Here is a 14,671-nt window from a genome sequence, read left to right as displayed (position 1 = left end):
AAAATCTATTAAATTTTTATGTTGGCTGCATAAATTAATTTCATTTAAAAAAAATCAGCTCTTTAATAGCAATAATAAAATAATAAAGTAATTAAGTAAGCCAGTAAGCAAGGATAGAAAGAAATATCTCAAAATAAAATAAAAAAACTAGTGATGTACCAGAATATATTCTCAAATAAAAATGAATTTAGAATATTTATAATATTGAAAAATATTTTGGTATTATCATTCAAAATATTAATATTTTGTGATTAATTTAAAAATTGACAACTTAAATGTAAGTTAATAAAGATTATTTCATATGTTTTCAATAAAAATCTCTTATTGTACTCTTTCTCATAAAATAAATATTTTTTAAAAATTACAATTATTTCCATAAAATGAATCAAATTAAATACCTTTAAATATTTAATCAATTTCTTTATTTTATTAAATAATGAATTCTATTTTACTTGAGAAAATATTTTACTTATTTTAAGTTATTATTTTATTTTAATTTCTTTATTTGATCAAAAAATAAATATTTATTCTTTTTAATTTTTAGGTCAACTTATGAATATTTTACACTTATTATTATATAAGTTTATATAACACTACCTACCTAATTTATTTATTTACCACTTTATGTATAATATTAATATTTTAGTATCTATCTTTAATTCATATTCTAATGTCACAAAAAAAATTTCTTATATATGAGGTCACATTAGATTTTTTTAAATATTATACCTGAAAATCTCTAAGATTATGTCGAAATATAAATCGCTAAAAAAGAGAGTCTGAAAAAGTAAATTATTTAATATTTAGATAAAATCTATGAATGTAAACTAAAAGATTATTGAAGTTATATAGTTATTATAGCAAATTGTATTTTAATAGTAATTATAAAATTTTTAAATATTTTATGCTTTTTATAAATAAAAATGGATTTATTAGAAAAAAAAAATAAAAATTTTGCAAATAAAATATATATTTAATTTTTTTAATTTGATTAACTATGTAGTAAACTTAATTTGTTTGTCTGAAAAATGATTATTTTTAAAATTCAAAACACATTTAAGTATAACCATTTAGAATTTAGTTTTATTTAAAATTTAATTAAAAATAATTGTATTTTATTATAAAAATATATTGTTACATTTTTTTCAATATTTTAGTGAGCTAGAAATTAAATTAAATATTTAATTACACAGTTGTTTTTCATGTAAATGAGGGATGATAAATATGTAAATTGAATTGAAAAAAGCGAAAAGAAATTTTCAAGGAAGAGGAAGTATAAATCATTTATGAAATATGAATTATAGATGATATTTAGTTTGATTGCATTTAAATATTATTTGAGGTCAATATTTAATTTTGTCTGTATTATAATTTGTAAAAAGTTAGTAATCTTTCAGAAAATCAGCTAATCGTAAAAAAAACCAAATACTGATTTTTATGCATTTAAAATTAAAATTAATAAAAAAACAAATAAATAAATACATTCTAATTATCTTAGTTACACCAACAACAAAATAAATGAAAAAGAAACTGAATAAGTTGAGTTTTATAAAATAACTACTAAAATAAAATCAAATTTAACTAGTTATATCAACCATAATTATCTTTCCAACTCTAATCCTTGTTGTAACTACCTTTATTAGCCTGTGGTTTTACTATTTTATTAACAATTAAATTATTTATGAGTTTGCAGAAGAGTTATATTAAGATTAAATCAACAGCTCTTATCTCTAAAACTAAGCAATTGTATTTTAAATAAATCAATAAGTATAAAAGATTGCATGGTAAATGAATCTTCTTAATGAATTTATGGGAAGAAATCTCTAGAAAAAAGTAAAATAAAATTTTCATTATAAACCTGCTATTCATAATATTGATCGATCCTATTATAATGATGAAAATCTACAAGTTCTAGAGTTATTTAAGGAGAATACAATCTATACTAGTGTTTGGTAATTTAAAATATTAGTTGAGTAGTTGTTTTATTTGTATATTAGTTATGTAGCTAGCTAGTTATCATTATTATTTTATTGTATTTATAAACATACAAAAGTAGAAGAAATAATATCAAAGATAAAGCAAATCATGATATTTGTGATCTGAATTATTTTTATATAAAAAGGCATCTTGTGAACCAGGGATATTTATCAGAATTTGACTAAATACAATTGCAGCAAATGGTTGGCGCAACACGTATCGATTCAATTTGGAAGGCTATTTTGTTTAACAATAAAATTTAAACTACAAGATGGCTAAGCTAAAAAGAACTTTATCTAGGCCATTAATACGATGGACTTATTTACATGGCCAGTATGAATAACACAACTCCTTCTAACTATTAAAAACCTCCAGGTTGCCCATATGATGGAATTTATAAATTAGATATCAGGTGTAGATTTTATTATAGTGAAACTGCTAATAATATTTCTACTGTCACTTTTCCTCCATAAATATAATATGCAGATGGTTCATCGTATTTAAGTAGTACTTTTTGCTAAAGGCATATAAAATTCATAGAAGATAATCCTAATTTAGAAAGCAAATTATATTCAATATTATGCACTACATTAGATTTGTAATAAATTCCTCAGTATTTTTAAAATTTTGGGTAGAATTCTAAATTTTAGATGCTGTTAGATCCTAGTACCCAAACTATTGTATATAATTCTTAATAAAGTTAAAAATACGATCAAATTCTAACAATTTAATAAGTAGAAACAGATTATTTAAATGATTAAAATTAATCTAAAATATTTATTGATAACATAAATTAATATAAATAGTATATTTTAAATAACAGCAACTCAGTTGATATTTTTTAGTAGTATGATTATAACTAGAACTCTTTTGAATATTAAAGAAACGGAACAGCATGTTTCGTAATAGTTAATATCATATCAATGATAGATAAAGTTCCTATATTAGAAACTTTAAAATCAGTAAACCCACAAAGCAAATACTAATTAAAAAATATTTTTTTATTTTTAGATGTTCTTTCTAAAGAAAAAATGGAACAGTTCTCTTAAAATCTGTACTCTACGTTGCAATTTTACAAGATTCTATTTACATATTCTAGCTGGGGACTCATTATTTGTATACTTATAGTTCAGTTTTACTATTCACTATAACTTGGAAGATATTTGATGCAACCTGTAATACATCTCACTAATATCTTAAATTAAATCTAAATACAAAGTACCAAACTTTAAGAAGTTACTTATTAAAATGACTCTTTTTTGAATATCTCGTACGATGAAGACAATTAAATTCATATTGATGACCATATTTTCTCTGATTTTGAAGGAGTATGTTACTCTAGTGATACTTAAGAATTGCTTTACAGCTTTTAGAATTTATTTAAAATATTATAATTTACAACTCAAAACCTTTATACTGAAAACCAAAGTATTTCCTTGCTCAATTTAAATATTTAAATTCAATATTTCTAATAATTTGGTAACTATCGTGCACTAGGAGTTTGTCATAATAATATGGGAATACTTCATTACAATAGTGGTAGATTTTAAGAAGCGATCGAACATTTTCAAAAATCTATTATTTATGCAAAGTATGAACTCGATATGTATTCTGATAATGATGAAGGTAGTAGCTTATCAAATACAATTAAAAGATTTACAATTAATTTGAGAAGTAGTTTGTTTAGTACGAACTCTTAGATTGATTAGTCTATGCCAGCTTTTATGTAGTAGTAGTAATAATAAAGTATAACAACTGAAAAATAATAATTGAAAAAAAATCAATTAAAATATTTTATATATAGGTAATAATAAATAAATGAAAAAGATTAACTCTACTGGAACTTGTATAGTAGAAATTAAAATTATTTAAAGGCTCTTTCTTGCTATTTAGATGAATAAAATTTATATTTATGGGATATCTTTGAGGATATTACATTAGAAACAACAAGTATTAGCTAAATTTATTTATAGAATTCTAATAAAAGAGAAATGATAAACTACTATGTCATATTGTTGGGTTATTTTCGCTAAAATAAATTTGAAGAGGCAAGCAATATACTAAGAAAATTAGCAAAGCTTTACTTAAAAGATATGAAAAAAAAACAATTTTTTAAAGAATAAGAAAAGTATTAAACCAACTAATCAAGCTTGTATAAAAAATAAATATCATCGCCAGGTAAGAATTAAAGTGAGATATTTGACATTACCTCGTAAATATAAAATATAACACCTTTAGGCAATAATTCTGAAACATTAAAAAGTTTTACTTTGCTCTCGCCAATAACAAAATCCTTTAAAAAAAGTATTAGCAAAAATTTACAAAACCTCAATTTTAGCTAAATTGACCAGCTTTTAAGCAACGAAATGATAAAATAGTAAAATATAAATTAAAATTTGAAAAATAAATAAAGTACTACTGACAGAAACTTTGATATTAAGAAATTTAGGACAATTTAAAGAAATGAAACTATAAATAACAATAATGTAAGCAATTATAAATCAGAAAATAGTAGATATCCTCCTTCTTTTCTAGAAATGAGTGAGGAAAGATCAGCAAGGATACTTTAAGAAAATGTTACAAAAGAAAATGTATATTTAGGTTAAAGCAGTTATATTAAAAATTTTAATAACAACTCTCATATCTATAACATCTTCAATTTTAAAACTTAAGGTGAATAATCTTAAAAGAGTGTTAATAATAACCAAGATTCACCTATTAAACTGTTGGATAGATACTCTGATTTGAAAAAAAATAAAATTTATAATATTTTTGGCACAAAAAAACCTAATCAATCAAAAACTACTCTAAATATTTAAAAAGAAAAAAGCCTAACTCAAAGTTAATCAAATTAAACAAATGTATCAAATTATAGAATTGCTTAGTAAAGTAATCATATAACCTAAAATCACAATGATTTGTATTTTTAGGTAAGGAAAGCATAAAATTATAACAAAACTTCCCACTATGAGTTCAACTCTGATATATGTTTTCAGTACTATGCAATCTAGCTAGCTAAGTATCAACTAATTTAGTAAAATCCATATTAAGCAGCTTTAATTTTAACTAATTTACTGGAGTAATGCTAGTATTATCTCCCTCATTTAAAAAGGTTGGCCTTGAAATTATTAAATGAATCATTCAAGATGAAAAAAATCAAAAGTTATGAGCTTACTGATATGAATGAAAAATATTTATCATTCACTGACTTTACTTATAAAGTATGCTTAATATCAGTTTGCCATAGCAAGTTTTATAAAAAGAGAGTCTATGCTTTGTCTCACGATCTTGTTAACGAAGTCCTTTTTAAAGAAGAAGATTAATTTGGTTTATTTTCTTATTCTTTTGATGAATGTATTTTTATCTAGTAAATGTCATATACTTCAATAAAAATTATCAAGTCTAACCCATTTTTTTTTGAAAAAACAATTTTAAAAATTTTTGATAAAGAATAAAAGTAAAGAAATGATAAAAATTAATTTAATAATAAAGAAAAATTAGAATTTAAAAAATAAAGCACTAATTTTTTTGACAGATAAACTATATATTCAACAGAAACTAAATTAAAATCGTAAAAAAATTCAAGTTAGCCAAAAAAAACATCTTTTATAATTCATAATGGTATCAATAATATAGAAAATTCAAATGCTAATTTAAATGGAATTGATTCAAACTAGTTAGATCATACTTTTGGAGGAAAATTTGTTTCTTAAAAGTTTTCTTAAATTAAAGGTCATAGGAATAAACTGAACCTTGAAGGAAGAGAAGGCATCTTAAAAAATTCTTTTACATCTTATAATGTATAAGAGGAATAAATAGATAATAATTATGTATTAAAATGTAGTGATTCATCGTGCTCTTCAATAGAATCTGTTTTGGCTTCATAAACTATTGTAAATAACAAGAAAAATAAACTCGAGAACAACAAAAGTGATGTAGCATAATAACAGTAATCAAAGATAAATTAACTTAATAGTTAATGTTAAACAAAAGATATAACTAAATCTTTTGAAAAAAATGATCGACAAAATTCTTAAATATATGATCCTTAAAATATACAAAATTACTAATTGAACTCTAAGATGTTTCCTTTGAATAATAACTTAAGCATGTAAAATTAATTTTAGAAAAATGAATTACTAAATTAACAAAATAATTAAAAAATTGAAAATGATTAAAATTAGTAATCCTGCTAATTATTTTCAAATCGGAGAAAAATTAGCAATTAATACGATAATTAATCAGATTTTAACTCATTTTGTTAAATTGTTAATTTAAATTAAATAAATGATGCTTCTCTTTTCTGTTAATTAAGTTCTAACAGGGAAAAATGCATTTTTTAAGATTAATTATTAATTTATTAAAATGATTAACAGAAAGAAGATAACTTAAAAAAATAGTCTGCAACATCGGACATTAGATAAAATTTATAAAATTAATATTAATACTAAGGGGACAAATTAATAAATGATTAACATGAAAAAAACGATAACATGATTAGAGTTATTCAATAAATTGAAAACTCTAGTGAAAATTATTAAACACTTAATAGCAGTAGACTGAAACATCAAGATCTAAATTCTCAAAAAAATAAAATTGCTGAATACTCATTTATTTAACAAAATAATTAAGAGCATGACCAAACTTAAATATCATCTAAATAAGAGTTAAAAATGCTATCAAATTAAAATTTTTAGCCATAATCATTTTCATTTTTCTAAAAAGACATCACAAGTGATAAATAAAATTAAATCGTAAATGAAAATTATATTTATAAAACTAACATAAATTAAATTACAGAAAAAGTAATAAACGATAGAATTTACACAAAGTAAATTGTTGATTAAATTGATTCTAATTTATAAAATGATAAAATAAATAAAATAGAGTTTGATTATAATTATGAAAAGGCTTTGAGTAAATAAAATCAATATCCAAATTTATAAGCAAATATCTTTTAAATTAATAATAATGAAAATTAATAATCACAATAACTAATTTTGAAGGAAATTTTAGATTAAACAAAATTGATTGATAAGAAAGATACTTAGTTGAACTAATAAAACGATGAAAAGAGAATATTTGGTTTCAATCATTTATTTGGTTGTGGTGAAAATTTAAATGTATCTGATAATCTACTATCTCCTACATTTAAAGAGAATAAAAATAATTAATTTTTTACATCTCACTCGAATAATAATTATGAAATAGATTTAAATTAAGATAACAAGGATTATAAATAAAAAAATAAATAATTCATAATTGCTAACAAATTTTAATATTCGGGTGAATAACTCTTTCACCTAAGCATTAAAGCTGCTTTGAATAAATATATATTGAATTCAGATGAAAAATTATCAACATACCTCTCATACAAAAATCACAAGTAAATTCAAAGAAAATAAAAGGTTAATAGCATTTCTAAAAATTAATAGGGATTTTTAATTTATTTTACAGATCAATATTTTTAATTGATCAATTAAGATCATTTAAATGAACTGTGTAGCTTATTAATTAGCTTAGATTTGTAGTTGCTCATTCTAGCTGTAAATGAAAAAAATTTTATAGAAGAGCAAGCAAACCTTCAGAATATTTACTAAGATGGTAAATCCTTGGTCCTATTTTTTAACAGTGAAGAAAAATTGCTTCAGTACATTTACAATAATAGGGAACATATTAAAAGTTCTTTAATACCAATGGCTGTTGAATTTTTCTGATTTTTTACTTACAAAATTTTTTAATTTAATCAATTGATGAATTATAACATCATTTTATGGGTGTGAAATTAATTATTTTCAATTTATTATTATTAAAATGAATTTACAATTAGAATGTATATTATATTATTTATATCATTATTTTTGTTTGTTTAAGTTGACACAAGATTGTTATTTTCTTAATAAAATATGTAAAATATTTGAAAAACTTAAAAATTATTCTCTCTAAATTAATTTATGTTGTATCCTATTAAGTTGAATGAAAGAGTTTTACCCTTTCTATTTTATTGTCTCAGTATCTGCTAAAAAAATATAAAAATAATACTTCATTTCTAGAATTCACAAGTTTATTTTGTTCTTTTACATATTTGATGATGAATATATCACTTTAGTCCACATTAAAAAGAGGTTTTATTTGGAATTTTATATTTTTTTTGCTATTAATTAGATAAATACTATAAAAACTTAAAATTACAGCATAATTATCCTAACTGATTTTAATTGATTTTTGACATTAAATTATAAATTATGATTTCAATGGTCATTATAAATTAGTGAATAAATCTAATTTTTTTGACAAAACTAATAACAATAAACGATTGTTAATTATATTTAATATTTTTTCATCAAAGCTATAGTAAATTACTTTAAAAAAATATTCGTTTGCATATCACCCAAATAGAATTTCAAATAAATCGAAAATTTATTCATTAAGTTTTTAAATCATTTTGTATTACAATAGTTAGTTAATAATACATTAAAGATTTTACAAATTCTAGTAGAGATTTCAATTTTGTATTAAACAAAAATAATAAAAATCAAAAAATAAGAATAATTATTTCCTTTTTAAAGTAAAGAAGAAAATGCAATTGTTGGGATTTTTATTAGATAAATAGTCATATTAATAAAAATAAAAAGAAGTGAGACAAAGCTGGATAAAATAACACCAGACACAGCTAACTATTATCCTCATTTCTTTATTTCCAACTTTTATTTTAATTACTTCTACTTTTGTTAGCTTAATGGTTTTTTAAAAGATGTGCATAAATATTATTGAAGAGTTTGCAGATTAGCTTTATCAAGATTAAATTTAGAACTCGAAATAATAAAACTCAGCAGTTCTTTATCAGATAAATTAGCAAGCCTAAAAAATTGCTTGGCAAATAAATCTGATTAATTAGTTTTTTGGAAAAGAGATTCTTAACCAAGTTGGAAAGAATAAAAAATACATTCCTGCAATTCACAATATAGATAGAACATACATTAATTAAGAAAATAAAGCCATTCTTGCACTTTTTAAGAAGAATCCAATTTATACAAGTGTTTGGTAATTACATTTTTTTAATATAAAATATCACTAACTTAATAACGAGTGAATTTTCTTGATAATTTAAAATTTCAATAGTATTATTAATCATTTCTAACAACTAATCAATTTAATTTAAAAATATTCAATTGTTATTTTATTTATAAATATAATAAAACTTTTAAATTCTTTAGAATAAAATTATTTCAAAATGAATAATTATAATTAGTTTTTTTGAAAATATAAAATATAATCATTTGTCATGAATTATGTCATTTATCAATAGGATAATTCACTTTTTTAATTCAAAAATTTGTTTATCATATTGATTTTAATTTAAAATATTCATATAGGCATTAGGTTAATAAAGCTCACTTAGAAGATTTAGACTAAAAGTAATTAGAACAAGTGTACCATTCAACACATTTAGATTATATTTGGAAAACTATCAAATATGATAACTCCAAAGAAAGTTCTAGATGGTTATAGATTGGAGCAATATATTTAGGGTTTTCTTATGATGGCATGATGTATGTAACTAGCAACAATACTACTTATGCAGCCTACTAAATTCCTCCTGGATGCCCTTACATTGGACCATATAGACTGGATATTCGATGTAGATACTACTATTAACCCACTATTGATAATATTTCAACAGTAATATTTTCTCCTTAGCTAAATTTTGGATTTGGAACTTATTATTTTGCCAGTAATTTTTGCTAAAGGACTATGAGGTACGCAACCTCAGATCCTAATTCTTCAAGTAGTCCTTATTGCGTGCTGTGTATCACATTAAGTTTATCTGTAATACCAGCTTACTTCAACAATTTTAGTTCTAATTCTAAATATTAAATGCTGCTAGATCCACTATAACTAACAGTAGTTTATAGCTCTTTGTCATCAGTACAACAATCCCAATCAATTACTGTTTAACAAATAGAGACTTAATACTTGCAAGATTAAACACAATCATAAATATTCTTAGAAAATGTTAGCCAGTTCAAAAACTATATTCTGTAAAGTAGTGATCAAATAGATATACTTACTCCTTATCAGAATACTTAAAAAACATTTGAATATAATAGAAATGGTACAGACTGTTTTGTTATTTTAAATATTGTAACTCTTGTAGATAAAGTACCAAAATTTGAAACATTAAAGTCAATTGATCCTGCTAAAAAATTTCAATTGAAAAGTGTTTACCTATTTTTAGATGTTCTTTCTAAACAAAATATGCAAATTTATGCATAAAATCTAGAAAATACAATTCTTTATTATTATTAAATTTTTACTTACATAAGTTGGAGTTTAATTATTATCATTCTAATTGTTTAAACTTATTATTCTATCTAGCTTGGGTCATTTGTTTTGTAACCTGTTATTCACCTAACCTATATACTCAAGTAGATAAAATTTATGAATCAAAAATAAATGCAATATGATAAAGTAGTTCAAACTAATGAAAAGAGCTTTAAATTAATAGAGTCACAAACCAGTTTTATAACGACAGAGAATCATACTCAGTAGGATCAAGTAGTTATAGATGAATAGATTGATGCAGACTTTTAAGGCTTGTGCTATTCTAGTGATACATAAGAGCTTTTAGATAGTTTTTAAAATCTATTTAAAATTTTAAGGTTTACAACTTAAAACTTTTATAATGAGAATGAGAGTATATCTTTATTAAATCTAAATATTTAGATTTAACATTTCAAATAATTTGGCAACCAAAGAGCACTAGGAGTATGCTATAATAATATGGGTGTTATTCATTACAATTGCGGTAGATTTTATGAAGCTTTACAAAATTTTTAAAAAGCAATAATTTGTGCTAAATATGAATTAGAAATTTATTCATAAGATAAAAATGAAAAAAACATTGAAGACAATATAAAAAGACAAACAGTGCATCTTAGAAATACAATTTCTTAAAGAATATCATTTTATGACAATAAAGAAATGAGTAAGCATGGTTTACAACAATAAGAAATATCTAAAGCTAAAAGTTACTTTAATGAGAATTATCAACTCCACTTAGAAACAGAGTAGCTTTATTGGAATTTATTTAACAGAAGTACTAATTATTATGATTCCTTGTTTTAATATTCATAATAATTTGATAATTATTTATTGGATATATATGAAGATTTAGTTATTGAAAATATGAGTTTGAGCTAACTTTATCTTCCTCCATCTTTAAAGAGAGATTTTATTATTTATTATGCTTTATCAAAAGGAAAACTTTATAAAAATCAATTAAAAGAAGTCGATAGCATTATAAATAAATTAAATTTTCTATATTTGCAAAACTTTGAATATAAATAGAGCATAGGGTTGAAAAGTTTATATTAACCTTTTTTGCTTAATTAATCAAACTTGGGTGATAATAATCATAAAATTACTAAGGATAAAAAATAAATAGAAATAAAAATAGACAATATGAATGAATCAGTGATTTTGATGGCACCTGTTTAAAAAATAAGAGATAAAAATCAGTCTTAAATTATTAGCAATTATCTAAAAAATAGAGTTGATGATATTATTTTATAAAAAAGAAATAATGTTTCTCTATCAAGAAGTCCTGCTTAAATTCAAAGATAGCAAATTCTAAATATTACATATGATATAAAGGAATCAAACAAACAATACGATTAAAATCAAAAAGAAAATTCTTAAAACTAACTAAACTAAAGTGATTAAATAAATTAGTACCTAGAAAAAGAAAAAACTTAAATAAAAAGCAATTTTAATAATGCTTATCAATTACCAACAAACTCACCTGTTTTTAAAGAATAAAAAGAACTTTTTACTTTTTAATACTCACAAAGAGAGAATAATTTTTCTTAAAGCCAATTTAACCCTAAAAACTCAAATAGAGATATTTTGCTAAAATCTAAAAACAACAATAAAGAATTAATTGAGAATGCTGTGTAGAATATTACTTCTTCAAAATGTAATTATAGTACTAAGTAAAATATCTCTAAGATTCTATTTAAATAAAAGCACAACATTCCTAGTTTCTTAAGAAAGAATAAGCCAATTTTTTATCAAGTCAGGAAGATTCAAAAAGTTGATAAGTTAAGTATTTATAACTTCAGTTCAGATATTTATTTCTAGTTTTGTGCAATTTAGTAAGCTTAATTTTAAATTAAGCAACAAAACTATCAGAATGCAGCTTATATTCTGACAAACGCTTTAGAAAAGTGCTTTTATTATCTTCCTTATTTAAAAAAGACACAATTAAAAATTTTAAGATAAATATTTAAGGAAAATTAAATAAAAAGCTAAGATTTGCAAGAGAAATATTGCAAATATAAATGTTTAACTCATTGTAATTTTAATGTGTGTATGATATCAGTTTGTCGTAGTCATTCGATTAAAAAAAGACTATTTGCTTTATCCTATGATTTCATTAATGAGATACTATTCAAAGGAAGTGACAATTTTGGATTAATTTAATACTCATTTAAAGAAAAAATATTCCATTAAATTGTCAATATTACAAGTATTAAATCAGTTAAATCGAACCTAAATCTCTTTGAGGATCTTTTATTTTAAATATTTTCAAATAGGTAGCATTCTAGCATGGAATAGTAAAATTTTTAACTATAAGATAATTTGATTAAGCAAAACTATAAAGAATAGACTTTCAGTTCTAATAACAAAACTGTGATTTAAGAATCCTTGAATGTATCTTTCTTAAATTCAACGACTAATTTCTAGCAAACCATTCATAAAAATTAATTCAATAAAGATTTGATATAACATAATGTAAATACTTAAAATTCTAAATTTGAGTAAAAAAAATTTATATTGAATATCAATAATTAAAATGACTTCTAAATAGAAGAAAAATTGTTTAATAATTTATAAGTTTCTTAGCAATCTTCTTTATCATCTTTTGATTCCACCCTTTAACAAGATATAGATTAAAGCACTTATAATAACTATAACCTTTATAGTTAAGTAGATACACCAGAATAAATTTTGCAAAGTTATAATATGCAAAATTATATCTAAACAAATAAATTCAATACCTAAAATACAACTGAATAAGAAAAATTAAATATTTTAAACTCTTAAGAAAATTCATATTATTAAAATTAAAAAATATTTTAAAATTCTTTAAATGATTATAATATGAATCAATGCTTAAATAAATATGAAGGTCAGCAATCGCCATATTCAAATCAATAAAATTAGAAAAATCAAAGGATTTTTGATGAAGTCAAAGAAAAAAATACCTTCACTCCAACCCAAGAATAAATCTTTCATTAAGGTGTAAATAGTTGTTTGAAGTAATTTATTCTAAATACAGATGAAAAATTATCAATTTATGTTGCACAAAATAAATAAAACAAAAACAAACCAAAACAATTATAATAAAGTTATACCTTCTTAATATACTTCACTGATCAGTAGTTGCATTTTTAGAACAGCTTTTTACTAAACGAATTATGCTTATTGCTTAGCAATTTATAAATAGAATTGCTTGTCTTAGTATTAAATGAGTAATAAAATTAATAAGAATACATTGATTTTCAAAATTATATTTAAAATGGAATATCTGTTATCACATTTTTTTAGACTGAAGAAAAGCTCTTACAATATATATATAATAATAGAGAGCATGTTAAAAATTACTACACTCCTCTAATAGTAGAACATTTTTGAATATATATTTCTTTTTTTCACATATTACATATTTGTGCTTGAAAGTCTTTTAAATTTTTTGTCATTTTTCAATTATTTAAAAATATAATTATAATGATAGCCAGAAAAAAAAATTTGCCTATTTTGATTTAAACAATATTTGAGTTAAAAAATATGTCTTTTTATTTAATTAATAAAGAAGAACTTCACAAAAAAAAGTTAAGTTTCTTTTATGCAATTTCTTATTTTTTTGATTATTTAATTAAATAAATAAATTTTCTTTTTGTAACTCAAATGTTTAATTATATAAGTTAATTTTTTGTATTCTATCTATTTTTTTCTTTTTTCTTTTTATATTAACATATTTAAATAACTTTAAAAAAATAATTTTACCTACTCAATATATTTGAATAATTTTAAAAAACTATTTAAAAAAAAATAGTTTAAATAATAATTTTAATTCTGATTGTAATATAATAGATAATGGAAACAAATTAAAATTTTGATATATTTAAGATTTAAACTACCCAATAGAATTGAATTAATTGTATTTTGTATTAATCAGATTAAGAATAATCAAACATAAATAATCATATTTGCTTTTTCTTTATTTCCTACAATAATTTTAATATTTTCTACATTCATAAGTTTACTGTTTTTTAATGTTGCTTGTGAAGATGTAATTCAAAAATTTACAAATGATTTGTAAAATTCTAAAATGGGGAATCAAACTGTTGTATATTAAATAAATTAATAGATTAAAGAATTGCTTGTAAAATTAATTGTCTAATGAATTATTTGGTAAATAAAATTAATATTACTGACATCTTTATCCTAAATTAATGTTATAAATGATAACAAAAAAGCATAATAATTTTTTTAAGCAGCTAAAAATCAGCTATAATTAATATTTGATACTAAATAAGAAGTTTATCTCAATCCTTTACATGAAAGTTCATTTTTGAATTAAAATTAAAAATTATTTTTATAAATTAAGAAATAAAATGAATAAATT

At 21.5% G+C, this 14,671-nt stretch overlaps 2 protein-coding genes across 2 annotated transcripts; both read left to right on the top strand. All coding sequences in view use genetic code 6, as the record gives it.

Moving 5' to 3' along the window:
- Positions 1–2,177: 2,177 nt before the first annotated feature.
- TTHERM_00248260 (YLP motif protein, putative) lies at positions 2,178–7,694 on the top strand (the record flags this gene model as incomplete). The annotated part of the gene is made up of 1 exon (XM_001023856.2): positions 2,178–7,694. One exon carries the CDS (start codon positions 2,178–2,180, stop codon positions 7,692–7,694), a length of 5,517 nt encoding a protein of 1,838 aa, XP_001023856.2.
- A 1,037-nt stretch (positions 7,695–8,731) lies between these two features.
- On the top strand, positions 8,732–12,077 carry TTHERM_00248250 (YLP motif protein; the record flags this gene model as incomplete). Its single annotated transcript, XM_001023855.2, has 3 exons — positions 8,732–9,021; positions 9,354–11,956; positions 12,007–12,077. 3 exons carry the CDS (start codon positions 8,732–8,734, stop codon positions 12,075–12,077), a joined length of 2,964 nt encoding a protein of 987 aa, XP_001023855.2.
- Positions 12,078–14,671: the final 2,594 nt, after the last annotated feature.

This window comes from Tetrahymena thermophila, assembly GCF_000189635.1.
Source record: "Tetrahymena thermophila SB210 genomic scaffold scf_8254406, whole genome shotgun sequence".
Taxonomy (NCBI): Eukaryota; Ciliophora; class Oligohymenophorea; order Hymenostomatida; family Tetrahymenidae; genus Tetrahymena; species Tetrahymena thermophila.
Note: the sequence above shows the minus strand (reverse complement) of the source record. Positions and strands in the feature narration are given on the sequence as shown.